This window comes from Benincasa hispida, chromosome 12 (assembly GCF_027475165.1).
Source record: "Benincasa hispida cultivar pf3 chromosome 12, pf3_genome.v1.1, whole genome shotgun sequence".
Classification (NCBI taxonomy): domain Eukaryota; kingdom Viridiplantae; phylum Streptophyta; class Magnoliopsida; order Cucurbitales; family Cucurbitaceae; genus Benincasa; species Benincasa hispida.
The window spans coordinates 70,451,072-70,471,341 of record NC_143489.1 but is presented as its reverse complement, the minus strand read 5'-3'; the positions used below and the strand labels follow the sequence as shown (position 1 = coordinate 70,471,341).

Genomic DNA, 20,270 nt, shown 5'->3' with positions numbered 1-20,270 from the left:
AAGATTTATTGAAAGTAATGGTCTAAATTTAAGATTTGAAATTATAAAGACTTGAAAATTTATCAAAAGTACATGGTCTAGATTTGAACAATTGAAAGTATGTAGATTAAATAGAATAGAACACTAAGTACAAGAACCAAAATGATATTTTAACCTATATTATATTGTACACATTTTAGTTTAACAAAAAATAAATGAATTTTATAACATGAAATATTATACTTATCAAAGTTTAATTTTTTTAGGGTAAATATCAATTTATACCCTTGAACTTTGAAGGTTGTATCAATTTAAACCCCAAACTAATAATTGTGTCAATTGAGACCTTAAACTTTCTTTGGTGTATCAATTTAAACCTCAAACTAATAATTGTATCAATTTAAACTCTGAGAAAGTGTATCAATTTAAACCTTGAAGTTTCATAAGTGTATCAATTTAATCCTCCATTATGTTTTATTTGGATACACTTATGAAAGTAAATTGATATTGCTCTCAAAGTTTAGGGTTTAAATTGATACAACTATTAGTTTAAATTAATACAACCCCAAAGTTCAGGGCTTAAATTGATATGTCCTTTTTTTAATGTAATTTTGTATTTTAAAATTTCAAATTCAAAATCTTGATACACTGAAAACTTAAAAATGTTGTTTCCAAGATTTCTACTATTCGGATCACAATTTCAAGAAATAGTTTTAGAAAACAAATCTGCAAATGGGATATTTATTGTATCTATTTGAGTCTAAAAACATAAAACAGAAATCAAATTAGTTGCTAAACAGGCGCTTATTGTTATCTCCTGTTTCATCCATTTGGCAGGAGCTAATCTTACGATTGAACAAGGAAAATGGCTCACTAAAACAAAGTTTGGATGCTACAAATACATCAACAAATTCACCTAAAGCTGAAAGGTCCAAATCACCAGCAAATGGAACTAATGAAGTGAAGGTAATTATTGGAATGCGGATGAAATATGTTGAGCTTGGTTCTTGTAAAAGAAAATTATGTGCTTTATAGATTATTACATATGGGGATGGTGTTTGATTTTGTTGTCTCGTGTGTGTCAGAATTTTCACATTTTTGTCAACTACAATACAATGTTATTCCAGTCCCTGATTTTGCTCAAGTACCTCATGCTGCATGGAATGATGTTAAAATTTTAAATGATACTTGAGGATGCGTCTTGTACATAGTTTTGTCATAGGCTTATGTTTCTGTAGTTGTTATGCGGAGTTATAGCTTGAAGTGCAGGCTTCTGAAGTTTTGGTTTGGGAAATCTGTGGGAAAAGAGTGGATTTGGGGTGGTGGTAAGTTTAGGTAGTATTTTCTCGGGATGGCCTCGAGAGAAATGATAAATTTTCAATGGAAGGGAGAGAAACTACCCTTATCTTTTTTTTATATTATTTTGTATAAAACACCCACTCGGTGAAAGCTTGACAAATCTTTTTGTAATTACATCATTAGTAAGATTTGTACTGATTGGAAGGGTTTTCTTAGTCTCCATTAGCATTTTATTTACTTCATTACTGCAATGAAATTTGTTTCTCTTTGAAAAGAAGTTTTGGGTAGTGTTGAAACCTATGGGTATGTCCAACAAACTTGTGGCATAACAAGCCCGGGAACAAACATGGGCTCTAGAGTCTTATACGGGAGACTTATTGTCACTTATTTTATTTTATTTTTATTTATTTATTATTTTTTTGGATGAAAAAGCCATGTTCATTGAGAAAGAATGAAAGAAAACAAGGGCAACGAAGAAATCAGCCCACGAAAGGGAGAACCCTCTATAAAAATGGGCTTCAACTATGCAAAATTACACCTAAAGAATTAAAAGCCTTTGAAATCAAAGTCCACAAAGAAACATGATAACGCACAATGGGCCCAAATTTCACAAGTGTCCCTCTCTACACCCCGAAAAACCCTATTGTTCCGCTCACTCTACACCACCCACAATATAGCACAGACTCAGCAAGCCAAAAAAAACAGCCCTTCTCCCCCATAGGCGGGTTGAGAATTATTTTTATTCTCACTTATTTTATTTTAATTATTTTTATTTGTGTTAGTTGTTGATGTATTCAGTAGCTTGTTGGAAAAAGGTATGAGAGAGGATTGCTTACAAAGGCTGGAACTGATACACACCTAAACCACCTCCAATTTTCATTTGACACCCTCCTTTTCTTCGATAATGATTATGACAAGACAACTAAGCAACTTAAAGGAGATGGTCAAGCTGTTTGAAGCCCTGCCCCTGGTTACTCTCGAGATCAATCTACCTAACTTGTTTTGTCTTCATGCGAATGGTGGGGAGGTGAAAGTCCTTGCTGCAATGTGGGGTTGTGAGTTTAGATCTTTGCCTCTCTCTTAAGTCTTACCTGGGAATGCTGTTGGGCGGGGAGAGTAAATGATCTAGAGTTTTAGGATCCCATCAAAGATAGTCACTAGAAAATAAGCAAATTGGAAGAGCTTATGCTTCTCAAGAGGTGGAAGGTTGATTCTAGCAAATTGAGTTCTTTCCAAAATCCCCATTCACTGTACATTCATCTTCAAATGTTCGAGAGACACTATCAAGAAGCTGGAGAAAATGCAGAGACTTTATTTTGGGAGGTAGCGAGGGAGCCACTAACCTCATCAAATGAAATACCACCTTTTTGCTCTTTCAAAGGGTGGAGTTGGAACGGGGGCCTCTCTGCAAACATTCATCCCTCTTAGCCAAGTGGGGCATTTTATGACTGAGAAGAATGTTGATTGGAGTAGGATAATAGCTAGTAAATACGAACCAGCCAAGGAAGAAGGGGTCCCCACCCAGAAAAGGTCCTTTAAATTGGATAGGCCATGGTGAATAGTGCTAAGGTCTAAGTGTTGCTCCAAGGTGGACAAGTGGTATAAACCAGATGTAGGGAGAAATAATGGTTAATCTACGCTAAATCCATTTTTACTATCCTTTGTAATATTTTCCTATAAATAGAGGGCTCTCCCATGTATTTGACAATTGATTCATAATAAAAATTTTGAAGTTTGATTCTTGGAGAATTATCTCCTTTTATCCTCTTAGCCTACACCACAGTGGCTGGGAAGGGAGAAATTCTCTTCTAGAAATATCCTTGGCTCATGAGTGCACCTCTTTGGCTGGTCTTTCCTAGAATATACAAAGTGGCTAATTCCAGGATTTTAGTTATGTCTAGAGTTATATCTAATGGTAGTCTCGTGCTTAAAGGGATTGAGGCCTAAAATTTGGAAGAAACCTCTTTGCTGCAGAAGTGGAGGAGTGGGAGTTGTCATCTTCTTTCATAGCAACCTTTTTACCGCACAATAGAGAAGACTCAAGAGCTTGGTCCCTTGAAAGGGTATGGTGTTTTCACCATTAGTTCTTTGATCCTCAACATTGTCCACCAGAATGAATGCCCTAAATTAAGAGAGAGAAGACCGGATTTTGGGTTCTGGAGGTGTTATTTTTGGCTACTATATATATATCTTCTTCTTATTTTTTAATTTTAATTTTTAAAAAGATTATCATGATGTCATGGCCACGTATCATGTTATTGTAATTTTCTGGATTTATCTTTGCCATTTTATTTTATCTGTATTTTAATATTTTGCAGGGAAGCGATCAATCACCTAGCCGACTACTTAGGGGGAAGAACCGGCGTAATGGCATGGTGTCTAAGCAGGATGGAATTACTAATGGAGCTTCACACTCTGGAAAACTTGATTACCAGAGTAAGATGGTACCAGAACATTCAACTTCACAGGTAAAGGATGCTGTAATTGAACTCTTTACTCCCTGTAATGGAGAAACATTTTTACCAATTTATGCTGGCAAAAATTAAAAAATTAACCATTTTAGATTCTTAAGTAATTTATGGATTTTTTATCCTTATATAACAATCTTAAATTAGTGGTGGCTGGTTCTTCACACCACCCCCCCCCCCCCCCAAAAAAAAAAAAAAAAAAAAAAAGCGGTGGCTGGGCTTTGGTGAAGAAAGGGGGCAGGCTATTTGGTTTCAATGTCATATAATTAAATTTAGCGGTCATATGATATCAATAAATTTTCACAAGCCTAATGTTGTTAGGTAAAGTAGTAATCTTCCAAATATAGTCAAGTTACCCGAGGTAGAAATAGAGTAGACTCCGCAAGTACTTGAATATGCATATTATCGCAAGTAGGCCCTGATTCTATTTGCTTTGAAGATAATCTTATAAGAAAAAGCTCGGAAATTGATTAGAATTTGAATTATGATTTAAATTATTTTGTAATTATAATATTTTTTTTCCTAATTTAAGGTAATTAGAGAAGCTTTTCGTGATGCCTTGGCTTTGAGTTATTTTTATCATCCTTTTGTTGTACATTTTTCTCATCTAACGAAGTGATATGGCTCTGTTTCTTAGTAAAAAAATCATTTTGCTATTACAGTTTTATATACAAGGCTTTTTGCTCTAAATATAAGCTTAGGTGCTAGACTTCAGTATTTGTGGTTTGAGAAAGGATCATTGGCTGTCTCGGTTTGTCTTTGTTTCTCTCGTCCTTTTTAATCTATGAGTCTATTACATCGTGCAAGGATCTTTGTTAGGCTTGTACTACTTTAACTAAGAAGAAGAAAGTCGAGGATTTCAAATGCTCGAGTCTAAATCATGGTGCCACATGGTTGAAAGAAGTACACCTGTGACACTAGACACGATAAGTTCTGGTCGAACCTTTTGTTCTGGGAAAAAAATCAAGAGAATCAAACACTTGCCAATGTTTTATGGGCTTGATGGGTACGATCTAGCTAGCTGAAATATCCAATCTAATCTGATGTCGTGGGATTTTCTGGATACTTTCTGGGAACACCTCAACCAATAACGAGGAGAATGGCTGACATCCAAGTGGGTGGGGGTGGGGGGGGACTATGATTTTCTGTGGATTCTTCCATTCAAACACTTGGCATCTTCTTCTTCTTCTTTTTTCTTTCTTTCTTTCTTTCTTTTCTTTTCTTTTCTTTTCTTTCTTTTTTTTAAAAAAAATGAGAAGCAGTCAGAAATAATTTCATTTATGGAATGAAACTACAAAATGGCAAGATGCCATGTGAAATTACATAATAGTATTCCACTGTGAAATAAGAGATTTGAGACTAATCCCAAAAAGATGGGGTGAGTTTACACCAAGTGAAAGTAATATACAAAATAAATAATAATAACTATGCTGGGAGAGGTGTATGAGGGAAAGCGGAAGGATATGTGATGGAGAGCGAGTTAGTTAGGATCACGAAGCAAAGGAATATTTTGTTACTGTATGGGGGATCAGCGGGCTCCATTCAGTTATGCATGGTATATGTAAGGAGTGTGCTAATTATCTCAGGTCTTATGTATTTTGGGAGAGTATAGACCTCTCAGATGTCTGTGTTTCCGTGCCTTCCTCTCTTATCTCGCAGTATACCCTCAAAAGACTTGCTCCTGATTGTTCAATCAGAATATCAGATGTCTGTGTTTCCGTGCCTTCCTCTCTTATCTCACAGTATAACCTCAAAAGACTTGCTCCTGATTGTTCAATCAGAATATCATTAGGATTTTAGGAGCGTACTAACCGTTAGTTTCGGATTAGTATGGGAAGAAAATTAATCTTCTTGAACCTTGAGCACCTGTGTAATTTTTCTCTTCTGGTAATATCAGTAGCATATTTCTATTGATACCTCATTCAATTTCTGGTTTCATAGTTATTATTATTTCTCTCCTTTTTTCTTTTCTTTTCTTTTCTTTTTTTTTTTTTTTTTTTTTTTTTTTTTTTTTGCTAATGTCTGTTTATTATCACAATAGTATATTCCTAATGTTCTTCTATGAAAAAAAGCAATCACTTGTTTGAATTGAGTACTTAGTTTTATTTGTTAATGATGAATGAACTTGACAAACAGATCTATGAATGCCTTCTAGGAGCTTGCAGATTTGCAAGAAGGGAATATGGGATCACTACCAGATGTGGAAGCTACTCTTGAGTTGAAACAATTAAGGAAGGAACTTCAACAAGAACGGGAACAGTTGGCAGATTTGCAATTAAGATTACGAGGTTACATTTTTCTCCTTAAAGATTGAAAGATTTATCATTACTATTTTTGATATGGTCCTGTTTATTGGAATTTCTTCTACCTTTATTGACTCGCTACTGATGATATTGATCGAATTTTATCTCTCTAGAGGAGCAAAAATTGAACAAAAAGTTCCAGGAGGAGTTGAACTCCCTACAGACGCACAAGGACAAAGTAAGTTTAAAATCTAAATATTAGTATGTGTTATTACTTGGAGTTGAAGTTTCAAACTGAATTCTACCTTATGCACAAGTTGTTCTCTTAGTTTCACGTTTTCTGTGAATTGTTTTGAAGTTTATTTACTCAATCTTTCCTGTGTAAATTGTTATTTGCTCTTTTGTAACTTGTAAGGATCCAAAAATCCCATTCATCCACATATCAAAGAGAATTATTAACCATGATACTCTTTTTTTTCTTTTTTCTTTTTAAATAATAATTATTTATTTATTTATATTTTGTTAATTTACTAATGAATGGAAAATCCTTGATGATTACAAAATGCTATCCTGATTTGTTTAAAGGGAAGCAGAGCTACAAGAACAGAATAGATTAGACAATTTACACCAAGAGAATAGACTAGACAATTTACAGTCTTTCCTGTATAAATTGTTATTTCCTGTTTTGTAAGGATCCAAAAGTCCCATGCATCCACATATCAAAGAGAATTATTAACCATGATACTTTTTAAATTTTTTTTTTTTAAAATAAATAAATAATAATAATTTATTTATTTATTTTTTGTTAGTAAGAACGAAGCTTACTAATGAATGGAAAATCCTTGATGATTACAAAATGCTATCCTGATTCGTTTAAAGGGAAGAAGGGAATAGATTAGACAATTTACACCAAGATACAACATGGTAAATAACAAGACCAATAACTTATCAAAAGATTATTCTTTGTCGTTGAAAAACCCTTCTTTCCCAAGTACCCAAAGAAAGGCCCTAGAGATAATTGAAAACTTTGACAAATAACTCATCCAAAGCAAAACTTTTGTTTGTTTTTGAAAGTGAGCCCCACAAGGAGATGATTGAAAACTTTGACCTGGAAAGGAAAAATTGCTGACCAGCCAAAATTTACCAACTTCTCGACTTTGAAGAAACATGTGACTTTGAGATTCATTTGCAGCCCAACTTTACACGAGGAGCACCTATTGGGCAGATGGCCATGTATGCGTTTCTGTAAGAGGTTTGAAGTATTAAGCACCCAATCAAGGAAGCACTGACATGTCACTTTGGGCAAAGTATCAGTGTTGGACACGTGTTGGACACGAATACGTCTGGACACGCTCTTGACACATGTTAGACATGCAAAAATTCGTGTCCCCTTTTATTTATTATTATTTTTTTAATTTTGGACATGCGAGGACACGCCATCGGACATGAATAGAAAAAGAAGGAAAAAGACCTTTCAAAACAACCGGTGGCGTTGGAGAGCGATAGTTAGTGGAGGAAGGTTGAACAACTTGACGGTGGTACAGAGAGGTGGTTGGCATGCAACTTCTACATTGGGGAAGGGAGAGCAGAATCGAGGAGGTGGGTGAAGGAGGAGGGCGGCTGGGCATGGGAAGAAAGAATAATGCAAGAAGGAAAAAAGAAATATTATTTAGGTTTAAGGTTTTTGCTTTGGGCTATGGGCCTTATTACACCCCTTTCATGTGATGTGGCCATAGGTTCTTTTTTCCCTTAAATGGGCTCTTGATTATTTTCTCTTTTTAAAAACCTTTCCTTTCCTTTATTAATTTTTTAAAAAAATGTTATTTTTAATAACTGATAAAAAAAACTAGTATTAATTATTTATAGTACTTAATAAAAAATAGTATTTGAATACTTAATAAAAAATATTATTTTTAATAATTATATATATATAATTATTAAAAATAATTAAAAACATAACGTGTCCCCAATATGTCCTACATTTTTAGAAATTGGCGTGTTGACATGTCGTATTGTGTCGTGTCACGTGTCTCGTGTCCGTGCTTCCTAGCACCCAATAAGGGATTTCCCACAAAAGGAATTTTATCTTCTTTCGGTAGCGTTTTTCTGAATAGCCTTAGCCAAAAGAGAAGCGTATAAGGTCAATGAACAGATCATATCCTGCAAAAAAGATTTTATAGTGAAAAGCCCGTTAGTGGTTGAAGACCATATCCATCGGTCAACCTCTTCAGATGGGGAAATCGGCTAAAGCAAATAAATCAACTTGGCCCATTCAAAAGAATTTTTAGGTGGATGCCCGATCCATTTGACCCTCCTTCCCAAATCAAATTCAGGTAAAGCCTTTCCACCTCTTAAGCCACCTTGCTAGGCGAATTGAAAAGAGAGGTATATTGGATGCAGTGTTTTATAAAGCCCGAGGCTCACTATGGCACAATGGCCCGGAGCCTAGGTGCAAGGCGCACAAAAAGGCCTTTTCTTTTTCTTATTTTTTTTCTTTTTTTAAAGGTGCACTATGTATAAAAAAACATAAATATGTGTGTGTACAAAATAGAAAACCACAGTTTCCGGGTTCGGTGTAAAATATGCATCCATTGGGCCCTTTTGTCTTGGCTTCTTTGAACTTGGACCACTTGCTGCCACTCTTTTATTCACATTGCTTACCATCACTTCATCTTCATCCTCCTCCTCGATACCGTAATTTTTCTATATCAATGTCAACAATCAAATTTCTTTGTTTTTTAATGTCCTTTTTCTTGAACATACACTCTTTCATTTCCTCCTTCACGTGATCTGGACATTTTCTACAAATCGTGGCATTTTTGTAACCACCAACAAGGTGTTGTTTCATCCTATAGACCCCTCTGGTTATTTTTGAACAACACCCACACACGAATGTATTTATATCTTTTCATTCTGCAATCGAGCATATTTCCATGTCGGATCTTATCCTCAGTCATCTCCGTTATGAAAATCCCAATGCAAGTAATGAAATAATTATTAGAAAAAAAGAGAATGGACATATCACACAGTTGTGCTCTCAAAAGCATTAATTCAGATAACATTAAGGCAAACATTCTATCACCGATGACCAATTTCACACAACAAGAAACTCATAGGACAGTCACGAATTCCACAACTTACCATCTATCACCAATAATAATATTTATGCACCAAAAGATCCAAAATGGGTAAACCAAGCTATTTAAATAGGCCACAAGTGAAACTTCTCCTCTCAAAAATGTCCTGTTTTATACTATATTGCTATTTGCTACCACAAAATATTCAGGCACAAAACAGTTAATTCTCATCTCTTGAAGAATAAATGAGATGAAAAAACGTTCAAGTCGAGGATTATTGAAGCTTGGCTTGGCTAACGTTCAAGTTGAGGATTATTGAGATTACTGAGATTATTGAGGTGCTGTCTTCTTCTCTGTTTTTTTACCAAAAAGTTTAATCTTCAAAAAATAAGACTTGAACTGAAGAAGAGTTGAAGAAGAATGGTGGCTGAATTGGACTGGAATCTGAATGTCACTTTCGTGGCTGAAGAAGGGTGGCCGTCGTTTTTCTGTGATGAGTCTGATGACTGAAGCGGTACTCTCGGAAGAAGTGAGGCTAGAACAAAATGAAGAACAAACTTTATAGAACATGTTTTTGGATTAAAAAAAACAGTTAAGAAGGCCGATTGAGATGACAAACCGTGCAAGTCATGGTTTATAAATTGAAGGTTGGAAAACAGAGATTTCAAATGCTTCTGCTCTGCTGTCTTCTTCTCTGTTTTTTCTCCAAAAAACAGAGGTTTACTGATCAAAAAACAGGACTTCGACTGACTGAAGAAGAATTGAAGAAGGGTGGCTGTCATGATCGTGAGATTCGTGACTGAAGGAGAAGAAGGGTGGCTGTCGTGATCGTGAGATTCGTGACTGAAGGAGAAGAAGGGTGGCTGGCTGCTGGTGGCTTTTGATCTTCTCTTTGAAAAAAAAACAGAGATGGTGGTTTAATGAAGTGAACGTGAAACTGAAGATGGCAGAGCTTTAATGCCATGCCGTCATGCAACGTGAAGAGAATATAGAACGATTCAACTTCTTTTACTTTACATTGAAGCATCTAGGTTTATTATTATTTTATTTAAAAAATAAAAACTATAAAATGCAGTGCGTCTTGGGGGTACACATTTTTTTAAAATGTTATGAGAAGCCCATGCTTCGTGCCTAGGCATGCGCTTGTGTGCTTCATGGAAAGTGCACGACTTATGAATTGCGCCTCGCCTCGGTATGCGCCTTGTGCTAGCGCGCACCTGACGATGCCTTTTAAAACACTGATTGGATGATTGGAGAGGGTGGCTCGAAGGAACATGAGCCTCCCTCCTTTGGATATAAATGAGGAACTCCAAGAAGAAAATCTTTTTTTTTTTTTGGTAAAAGTAATACTTCATTGATAAATGAAAAAAAGGGAAAAACCCCAAGCACCAAAAGGTGATTACAAGAGTGCCAATTACTGACTGAAAAAGATAAGCTGACATGATTGAAAAGATGCTTTGTTTTACACCAAGAAAAAGTAGTAGATAAGATCTATTCCATAAAACGGTTAAAAGGGGAAGAAGAGTCGTTAAAGACTATTGTTCCTTTCACACCATAGTTTCCAGAAAAAAGCACGCACGAGAGCCAGCCAAACTGTCTTCTTAGTACCACCAAAAGGATGACCCATCAGTAGTGAAGCCAAAACATCAGATAGGGAATTAGGACAAGTAAAAGACCATATAAAAGGAGGCAGAACAATATCCCAAAAATTTCCAAGAAGAAAATCTTCTCTCAATGTTTTCAATCATTGAGGCCCAAAAAGCCAAAAATTTGGGGGAGCCGTTGAGGGGAAGCCCCAACTTCAAACTTGGCCAATTCCCAAACTTTACATTCAAACTGACAAGCAATAGCCTCAATAAGAGAAAGATCAACATTGATGTCCAAAATTTCAGACGTACGGAGATTAATGTTTCAACTTGATGCCAATCATGGTGCCATTGTCAGAATTGATATGGTCTTGCTGATGGTCATGTATAACTTTTGCAATCAAGGGCCTATCGTAGGGCCTATCACCATTCAAACTAGGATGTGTCTTGCTGGCTATTCTAGGGTTAAGAGGATGAATTGGAGAAGGCTGTGTGATTATTGCGGAACTGGTTATATTACTTTCTGGTAACTCCTTACTGGAGGTCAATTCATTTTTAAGAATATGTCTATATATGGATGTTTGTTTGTCATTGTATCCCGTATCCCTTGTCTTTTTTATGCATGTTAACATTATACCTTTTCTTAAGCAGGCATCGTTGGAGATGAGCAATATTCTAAGAGAACTGAATGAGAAGAAACTAGAAATGAAGCAATTGCAAGTTGAGTTGAATAGGAGAGAGAACATGAAGTCTGATGATGATGTTGAGGGATTGAAGAGATTAATAACAAAATTGGAGAAAGAAAAAAGTACTCTGGAGGTCACTAAATCATTTATAGTTTTTGGTTGGAATAAGTGAGAGAGATGTTTTTTTATTTATAAAAATTTCTTCTCATACTCTAATATCGGCTGCTTCTCATGTACAGATGGAAAAAAAGGAACTTGAAGATACATTGGAAAAGAGCCAAGAGTCACCAAGTGTCGGAACCCCATCAAAATCATTGGAAATGGGGAATAGGCACCTAAGTGCTTCTAGTGAGGTAATTCTGATACATACAATCTCGAAGGGTGTTTGTTCTGTTTACCAGCTGTTCAGATTGTTTGATTTCTCATGAAGTCGCTGCAGATATGGTCTACTTGGATGCACTAAATGTGTTAAAATTGCTTGCATATACTAGTTAAATACATTGATAATGGCGTTAATGTATTGCAGGTTGATTTCCTTTTTTCTTTGGTCAGAATTTTCAGGGTGGCTTCTTATTATGTTCTTTTACTTCTTTTTTTTTTTTTTAATTTTTTTTTTTTTTAAAGTAGAAATTAGGTCCATCTGGAATTTCCCCCGGAAAAGAAGATATGGACCTATCATTGCAAAAATTGAAGAAAGATTTGAAGGAAATGCAGCAAGAGAAAGACAAAGCTGTGCATGAACTATCACGTCTCAAGCAGCATTTATTGGAAAAGGTTTCCTGTTTGCAGATTAATTATCATTATTGACGCTGCAATGTTTCTGCTTGTATTCTTTTTGTTGCAAGTGTTCTTGCAAACTTTTGGATCTTCTGTGAGCTAGTGTTTTTCTTTAGAACCTGCTGTAGCTGAGTGGTCTTTTATTTATGGAATTCTGTCAAGGAATCTGAGGAATCAGAAAAGATGGATGAAGATAGCAGAATAATTGAAGAACTTCGCCATAATAATGAATATCAAAGGGTTCAGATATTGCAGTTAGAGAAAGCACTGAATCAGGCAATTGCAACACAGAAGGAGGCTGAGATGTATGGTAACAATGAGCTCCAGAAATCTAAGGAAATTATTGAAGATCTTAACAGAAAACTTGCCAACTATATGAGTATTATAGATTCCAAGAACATTGAACTATTGAATCTTCAAACTGCGCTTGGCCAGTACTATGCAGAAATTGAAGCCAAGGTAAAGAAAAATGAAATTTAAATTTTGTAATAATTTACAGTAATATGCAATGAGTATCCAAGCGTGCCATTGTTTGATTGTGTTACAATCTTATTCTTACTTTGAACTTTAGGAACACTTGGAGAGTGACTTGGCTCGGGAAAGAGAAGAAGAAGCTAAATTGTCTCGAATGCTAAAAGTATGCTGTTCCTGACTGTCAACTGTACATACTTCTATCAATAACATGCCTTAGCTCATAGTTTTCCAAGTGAGGCGTGTCTTTCTATTTCTGTTTATGTGAACATTATAAGGATCAAACAAAATCTTGTTCTCTGTAGAATAGAACTCTATCCTAGTCCCATGTCCTGTTTTAGAGAACATTGCCGAATAAGGGATTGGATTCTGTTAGAACCAAGGTAGTATGGGCTACCTTTGTGATGTAGCCCAAAGGAGATAAAAGGAGAATTCTCTCCAAGAATCAAGATTGTAAATATTTTATTAGAATGAATAGTGTGTGTCATGCAAGAGGGGAAAGTTCCTATTTATAGAGTTTTACTGCAAATGGGAGTAAAAAGGGTATTAACCTAGAATATTACTTAATTATCCAATTAACCCCTATTTTTCTTACATCATTATGTAGCCTAAAGGAGATATAAGGAGAATTCTCTCCAAGAATCAAGATTGTAAATCTTTTATTAGAATGAATAATGTGTGCCATACAAGAGGGGAAAGTTCCTATTGATAAAGTTCTACTACAAATGGGGGTAAAAAGGGAATTGACCTAGAATATTACCTAATTATCCAATTAACCCCTATTCTTCTTACATCATTCTACCCCTCCAAAAAGCAAACTCGCCCTCGAGTTAAGCAGACAAGGAATGAAATAAACTTGCTCAACGAAGTATGGCCAAACCAACCTTTTACATTTTGAACAAAAATATTATGATCAAAGGTATAAATTTGAGACAAAAAATCTAATATTGCTACCAAAAGATGAACTTCTCCATCGGTCATAAACCCAAAAAAGATGTTTCTTTCGAGCTCATTCAAAACCGTATTCAAAGGACCAATCACTAAAATACCACCTTCCAGGAAAAATCGTTCAAGAATCATGTCTTCTTTATCATTCGTTTCAAGTTCTTTGGCAGTTTTGTGATCCATTTCCATCGCAATCAGCGTATCGTTGTTCTTGTTTGATTTTTGCTCGGTGTTTGATACTTCTTTTTCATCTTCTTCGTTGGATTTTTCTTCTTCATTTGAAACTATTTCCAAATCAACATCTTCACGTTCTTGTTTTTCTTCAATTTTATCTTCAAGATTTTCTAGTTGAAAATTTTCCAACCGTGATTCTTTTGTTTCTTCGTCGGTATATGAAATCAATCCGTTCTTGAACTCTTGAAAATGAATTGATAGTTGATCAATATGTTGAGTCATTTTCTCCAATGAACATTGGATTTCTTTTGTTGTTTTCTTTATTCCTTCGATGCTACAGGATCTAAGTAGCATATGTTGGATTTTTTATTGCCAATAATCAATATGTTGGATTCTTGAATATGTTTTAATCTCATGATGGGTATAGGACCCATCCTTTGATTCTCTTGAATCAACCTTTCTTGATAGTGTTTCATAACCAAAAGAGTAATTTTGAGTCTTGAACGTTTTTCTTGGGCTATAAAAATCCATTATGGATGATTCTTTAATTCATCTAACTCCCAATCTTTACGTTGATATCTTGAAAAATGGGTTTGATTGGACCTTTGGGCCGTTTTCCGATATTGTCGCCTTCTTATTCTGTCCCAAACTGCCCTTGATACATCATCGGAATCACCAGAATCACTAGAATCAAATTTCCAATGTGAATAATGATGGGTTCTTTGAGAAAATCGAGCATGGCCCAAATTAGTATGTTGAAATTCTTCTTTGGAATCACTTGAGTCAGAATTCTAGCACTCTTTTTTGAAATAAATTTGATTTTCTTGCTCATACCAATTGTTATATTTTTTGGGACGCCTTTTTGGTCGGTAATAGTCCATTCTTGCAAAATCTTGAAAAATCTTTGGTTTCTTCTTTCTTTCTTGGAATATCAAGGGCTCCCCCTAGCTAGATGTGTGTTGTTTGGCAATGAGCACAACTCACGAAGCTCCCTCTTGTGATCAACGTTACTAAGAGTTTTCTTCCACCAGCGACAATCAATCTTGGCCCAGATGGTCATTGTGGTACCAAATTGATGTAGCCTAAAGGAGATACAAGGAGAATTCTCTCCAAGAATCAAGATTGTAAATATTTTATTAGAATGAATAGTGTGTGTCATGCAAGAGGGGAAAGTTCCTATTTATAGAGTTTTACTGCAAATGGGAGTAAAAAGGGTATTAACCTAGAATATTACTTAATTATCCAATTAACCCCTATTTTTCTTACATCATTATGTAGCCTAAAGGAGATATAAGGAGAATTCTCTCCAAGAATCAAGATTGTAAATCTTTTATTAGAATGAATAATGTGTGCCATACAAGAGGGGAAAGTTCCTATTGATAAAGTTCTACTACAAATGGGGGTAAAAAGGGAATTGACCTAGAATATTACCTAATTATCCAATTAACCCCTATTCTTCTTACATCATTCTACCCCTCCAAAAAGCAAACTCGCCCTCGAGTTAAGCAGACAAGGAATGAAATAAACTTGCTCAACGAAGTATGGCCAAACCAACCTTTTACATTTTGAACAAAAATATTATGATCAAAGGTATAAATTTGAGACAAAAAATCTAATATTGCTACCAAAAGATGAACTTCTCCATCGGTCATAAACCCAAAAAAGATGTTTCTTTCGAGCTCATTCAAAACCGTATTCAAAGGACCAATCACTAAAATACCACCTTCCAGGAAAAATCGTTCAAGAATCATGTCTTCTTTATCATTCGTTTCAAGTTCTTTGGCAGTTTTGTGATCCATTTCCATCGCAATCAGCGTATCGTTGTTCTTGTTTGATTTTTGCTCGGTGTTTGATACTTCTTTTTCATCTTCTTCGTTGGATTTTTCTTCTTCATTTGAAACTATTTCCAAATCAACATCTTCACGTTCTTGTTTTTCTTCAATTTTATCTTCAAGATTTTCTAGTTGAAAATTTTCCAACCGTGATTCTTTTGTTTCTTCGTCGGTATATGAAATCAATCCGTTCTTGAACTCTTGAAAATGAATTGATAGTTGATCAATATGTTGAGTCATTTTCTCCAATGAACATTGGATTTCTTTTGTTGTTTTCTTTATTCCTTCGATGCTACAGGATCTAAGTAGCATATGTTGGATTTTTTATTGCCAATAATCAATATGTTGGATTCTTGAATATGTTTTAATCTCATGATGGGTATAGGACCCATCCTTTGATTCTCTTGAATCAACCTTTCTTGATAGTGTTTCATAACCAAAAGAGTAATTTTGAGTCTTGAACGTTTTTCTTGGGCTATAAAAATCCATTATGGATGATTCTTTAATTCATCTAACTCCCAATCTTTACGTTGATATCTTGAAAAATGGGTTTGATTGGACCTTTGGGCCGTTTTCCGATATTGTCGCCTTCTTATTCTGTCCCAAACTGCCCTTGATACATCATCGGAATCACCAGAATCACTAGAATCAAATTTCCAATGTGAATAATGATGGGTTCTTTGAGAAAATCGAGCATGGCCCAAATTAGTATGTTGAAATTCTTCTTTGGAATCACTTGAGTCAGAATTCTAGCACTCTTTTTTGAAATAAATTTGATTTTCTTGCTCATACCAATTGTTATATTTTTTGGGACGCCTTTTTGGTCGGTAATAGTCCATTCTTGCAAAATCTTGAAAAATCTTTGGTTTCTTCTTTCTTTCTTGGAATATCAAGGGCTCCCCCTAGCTAGATGTGTGTTGTTTGGCAATGAGCACAACTCACGAAGCTCCCTCTTGTGATCAACGTTACTAAGAGTTTTCTTCCACCAGCGACAATCAATCTTGGCCCAGATGGTCATTGTGGTACCAAATTGATGTAGCCTAAAGGAGATACAAGGAGAATTCTCTCCAAGAATCAAGATTGTAAATCTTTTATTAGAATAAATAATGTGTCATACAAGAGGGGAAAGTTCCTATTTATAGAGTTTTACTACAAATGGGGGTAAAAAGGGAATTAACCTAGAATATTACCTAATTATCCAATTAGCCCATATTCTTCTTACATCACTTTGTCCCACATTAGTTGGAATGGGATGACCAATTTGGTACTTAAGTGGCTTTGATACCATTGTTAGGTACTTAAGCACCTTGGAGAACCACATCCCAAAAGCTAGATATTGCTCCACATTAGTTAGAATAGGATGACCAATTTGGTACTTAAGTGGCTTGGCTCTCCCACCTCAATATCTAGCTTTTGGGATGTAGTTCTTCAAGGTGCTTAAGTACCTAACAATGGTATCAAAGCCAGTTGTTGATGTTCTAGAGTGGAACCGGTGGAAGCTTCTGACCGGTGTGGCCGAGTGAAGTACCGTTGGAGTAGCGGCAGGGACGTTGGTTTTCTGGAGATGAGGCATTGTTAGGAACCAAGGTAGTATCGGCTATGTTTGTCCCACATTAGTTAGAATGGGATGACCATTGTGGTACTTAAGTGGCTTGACTCTCTCACCTCCTTTTGGGATGTGGTTCTCTAAGGTGCTCAAGTACCTAACAGATTCTGTAAGGTCTTTCCTGCAAGTTGAATAACAGAACAAACAAACAGAACAAAGCAAAAGAAAAATAGAGACAAGAAGAAGGTGGATCGACAAGGCACTGCTATTCCTTGCTTTTATTTATGCACGATTTCTTCTACGATAACCCTTCCTTACAAGCATTCGACAGCCTCTCAATCCCTTCCCCAAAATAGAGCAAATATCTCCTCCAAAAGGACCTCCCCTACTTCCCCGAAAGAAGAAAATACAAACAAGGAAATTACCCCAGCACCTTAGAAAGAGCTGGGCACTTCTCTCCTACCTAAAAGGCTCCTCACTTTTAGCAAATTCCTTTTCCTGCCTCCTTTAGTACGACCTCTGCCTTTTTGTAACAAACTCATGGTCCCCTCCATCTTTTCTCCCACATTCTTTCCTTGGTCCTCATTGGTGGTTGTGACATTTCCCTTTTTACCCCTTCTTTTATAAGTGTATATTATTTGTGACCTTACAATACCCCCCTTCTCAAAATGAACCTTGTCCTCAAGGTTGAAATGAGGGAATTGCTGATTCAATACACGCACATCTTCCCAGGTCGCTTCATTCTCGGACATCCCCTTCCATTTGACCAGCCACTCGTGTGTTGCCATGTCTCCATTCCATCGTATCCACAGAACAGTCTCAGGTGCAGTTTGCAGCTCAAACTCTCCAGTCAACATAGGAGGGTGTTGTTGGATCTGTTGGCCTTGTCCGAGCTTCTTCTTGAGTTGAGAAATATGGAATACATTATGTATTTCAGCTTCTGGTGGCAAGCTTAACCCGTAGGCTACCTCTCCCACTCGATCAATTATTTTATAAGGGCCATAGAACCTCGGTGCTAGCTTTTTACTTCTTCTTTTAGCCAATGTCTTCTGTCGGTAAGGTCTCAGCTTCAAGTATACTTTTTCTCCCACCTCGAATTTCAATTCTCTCCTATGTTTGTCGGCTTGCTTTTACATTCTATTCTGGGCTATGGCCAAATTTTCTTTCAAGGCATTGATTGCTAAGTCCCTCTCTTGTAACTGTTGTTCCATGGTGTTATTGAATGTCTTCCTGTCCCCATAACTGATTAGGGGTGGTGGTGGTCTCCCATCAACGGCCTGGAAGGGGGTGGTTTTGATGGAGATATGAAAGGTTGTGTTGTACCATAATTCGGCTCAAGCTATCCATTTGTTCCATTTCTTCGGTTGTTCATTACAAAAACAATGCAAGTAAGTCTCCAAATATCGATTCACCCTCTCCGTTTGTCCGTCAGTTTGTGGATGGAATGATGTACTTCTTTTAAGTTTTGTTCCCATCGTTGGGAACATCTTCTTCCAAAAATTGCTCACGAAGATTTTATCTTGATCGGTCAAAATGGACACGGGCACTCCATAGTGTCTTACTACTTCCTGAATGAATATCTCTGCTACTTGCTTTGCTGAAAAAGGGTGTTTGAGAGGGGTGAAGTGAGCATACTTACTCAATCGGTCTACCACCACCATTATAGCATCATATCCTTCAGCTTTTGGTAACCCTTCCACAAAGTCCATGCTCCAATCTTCCAAAATCATGTATGGAATCGGGAGGGGTTGAAGTAAGCCTGCTGGTGTGAGGGTCTCAAACTTGTTCCTTTGGCATATTTCGCATCCCTCCACATATTTCTTTACATCAGTCTTCATTCCCTGCTAGTATAGCTCTTCACTCATTCTTTTGTACGTTCTCAAGAACCCCGAGTGTCCCCCTAACACCGAATCATGGAATGTATGCAGCAGTGAAGGGATTAAATTAGATGTTTTTGATAATACTAACCTGTCTTTGTAAGTTAAGCGGTCATGTTGCCATTTATATCTTGGCATTCCTTCTGGATCTTCCTTCAAAATGGTGATGATTTTCTGTAAATCCTCATCTTCCTCTACTTCTTTCAAAACAACTTCCATATCTATAATAGTAGGTGCTGATAGTGTACTCAATTCCCCTTGTTCTCTCACTTTTGACAAGGCATCTGCAACTTTGTTTTGTAACCCCGGTTGGTATAGGATCTCAAAATCATAACCAAGCAGTTTGGTTAACCACCGTTGAAACTGGGGTTGTACTTCTCGCTGTTCTATCAAGAATTTCAAAGCTTTCTGGTCTGAAATCACTGTGAACTTGCTTCCCAAGAGATAGTGTCTCCATTTTTCTACTGCTAGCACTACTGCCATTAGTTCTTTTTCATAAATCGACTTCCCTTGGGCCCTTGCTGATAATTTATGACTGAAGTAAGCTATAGGTTTCGAGTCTTGGGAAAGAACAACCCTTAAGCCGGTTCCTGATGCATCTGTTTCAATCACAAATCCTTTTGAGAAGTCTGGGAGAGCTAGGACGGGGGCTGTGACCATGGCTTGCTTCAGATTCATGAAGGCCTGATTGGCTTCTTCACTCCATTTAAATGCATTTTTCTGGAGAAGTTGGGTAAGAGGGGCTGCTATATTCCCATACCCTTGCACAAAGCGTCGATAGTAACCCGTGAGTCTCAAAAATCCTCTTAACTCAGACACATTCTGAGGTTGTGGCCACTCCTTCATAACTCTAACCTTCCCATCATCAACTTCTACTCCATTAGCTGATATCCAATCGCCCAAATATTGTATTCGCGCCTGACAAAAGGTGCATTTTTTTTTATTTGCATACAACTTGTGATCACGAAGCACATTGAAAACCACTCCCAAGTGTGTTTCATGTGTTGATAAGTCAGGGCTGTACACCAATATGTCATCAAAGAAAACAAGTACAAATTTACGTAGGAAATGACGAAAAACTTGGTTCATCAATGATTGAAAGGTGGCTGGTGCATTTGTGAGTCCAAACGGCATGACAAGAAATTCATAGTGGCCTTCATGCGTTCTGAAAGCTGTATTCTCAATATCCTTCTCATTCATCCTGATTTGGTGGTACCCTGACCTCAAATCTAACTTAGAGTAGACTGCTGACCCATGTAATTCATCCAACAGCTCTTCAATGACCGGTATAGGGAACTTGTCAGCCACTG

At 36.4% G+C, this 20,270-nt stretch overlaps 1 protein-coding gene across 1 annotated transcript in view; it reads left to right on the top strand.

The window, feature by feature from the left end:
- GC4 (golgin Putative 4) overlaps nt 1–20,270 on the top strand; it is a 40,824-nt gene that overhangs the window by 14,602 nt on the left and 5,952 nt on the right. Inside the window, exons 3-11 of the mRNA XM_039018486.2 lie at nt 817–945; nt 3,597–3,746; nt 5,902–6,034; nt 6,163–6,227; nt 11,304–11,471; nt 11,578–11,691; nt 11,966–12,112; nt 12,278–12,574; nt 12,687–12,752. Coding sequence (XP_038874414.1) covers nt 817–945; nt 3,597–3,746; nt 5,902–6,034; nt 6,163–6,227; nt 11,304–11,471; nt 11,578–11,691; nt 11,966–12,112; nt 12,278–12,574; nt 12,687–12,752 — 1,269 coding nt within the window. The remainder of the gene's footprint in view (nt 1–816; nt 946–3,596; nt 3,747–5,901; nt 6,035–6,162; nt 6,228–11,303; nt 11,472–11,577; nt 11,692–11,965; nt 12,113–12,277; nt 12,575–12,686; nt 12,753–20,270) is intronic.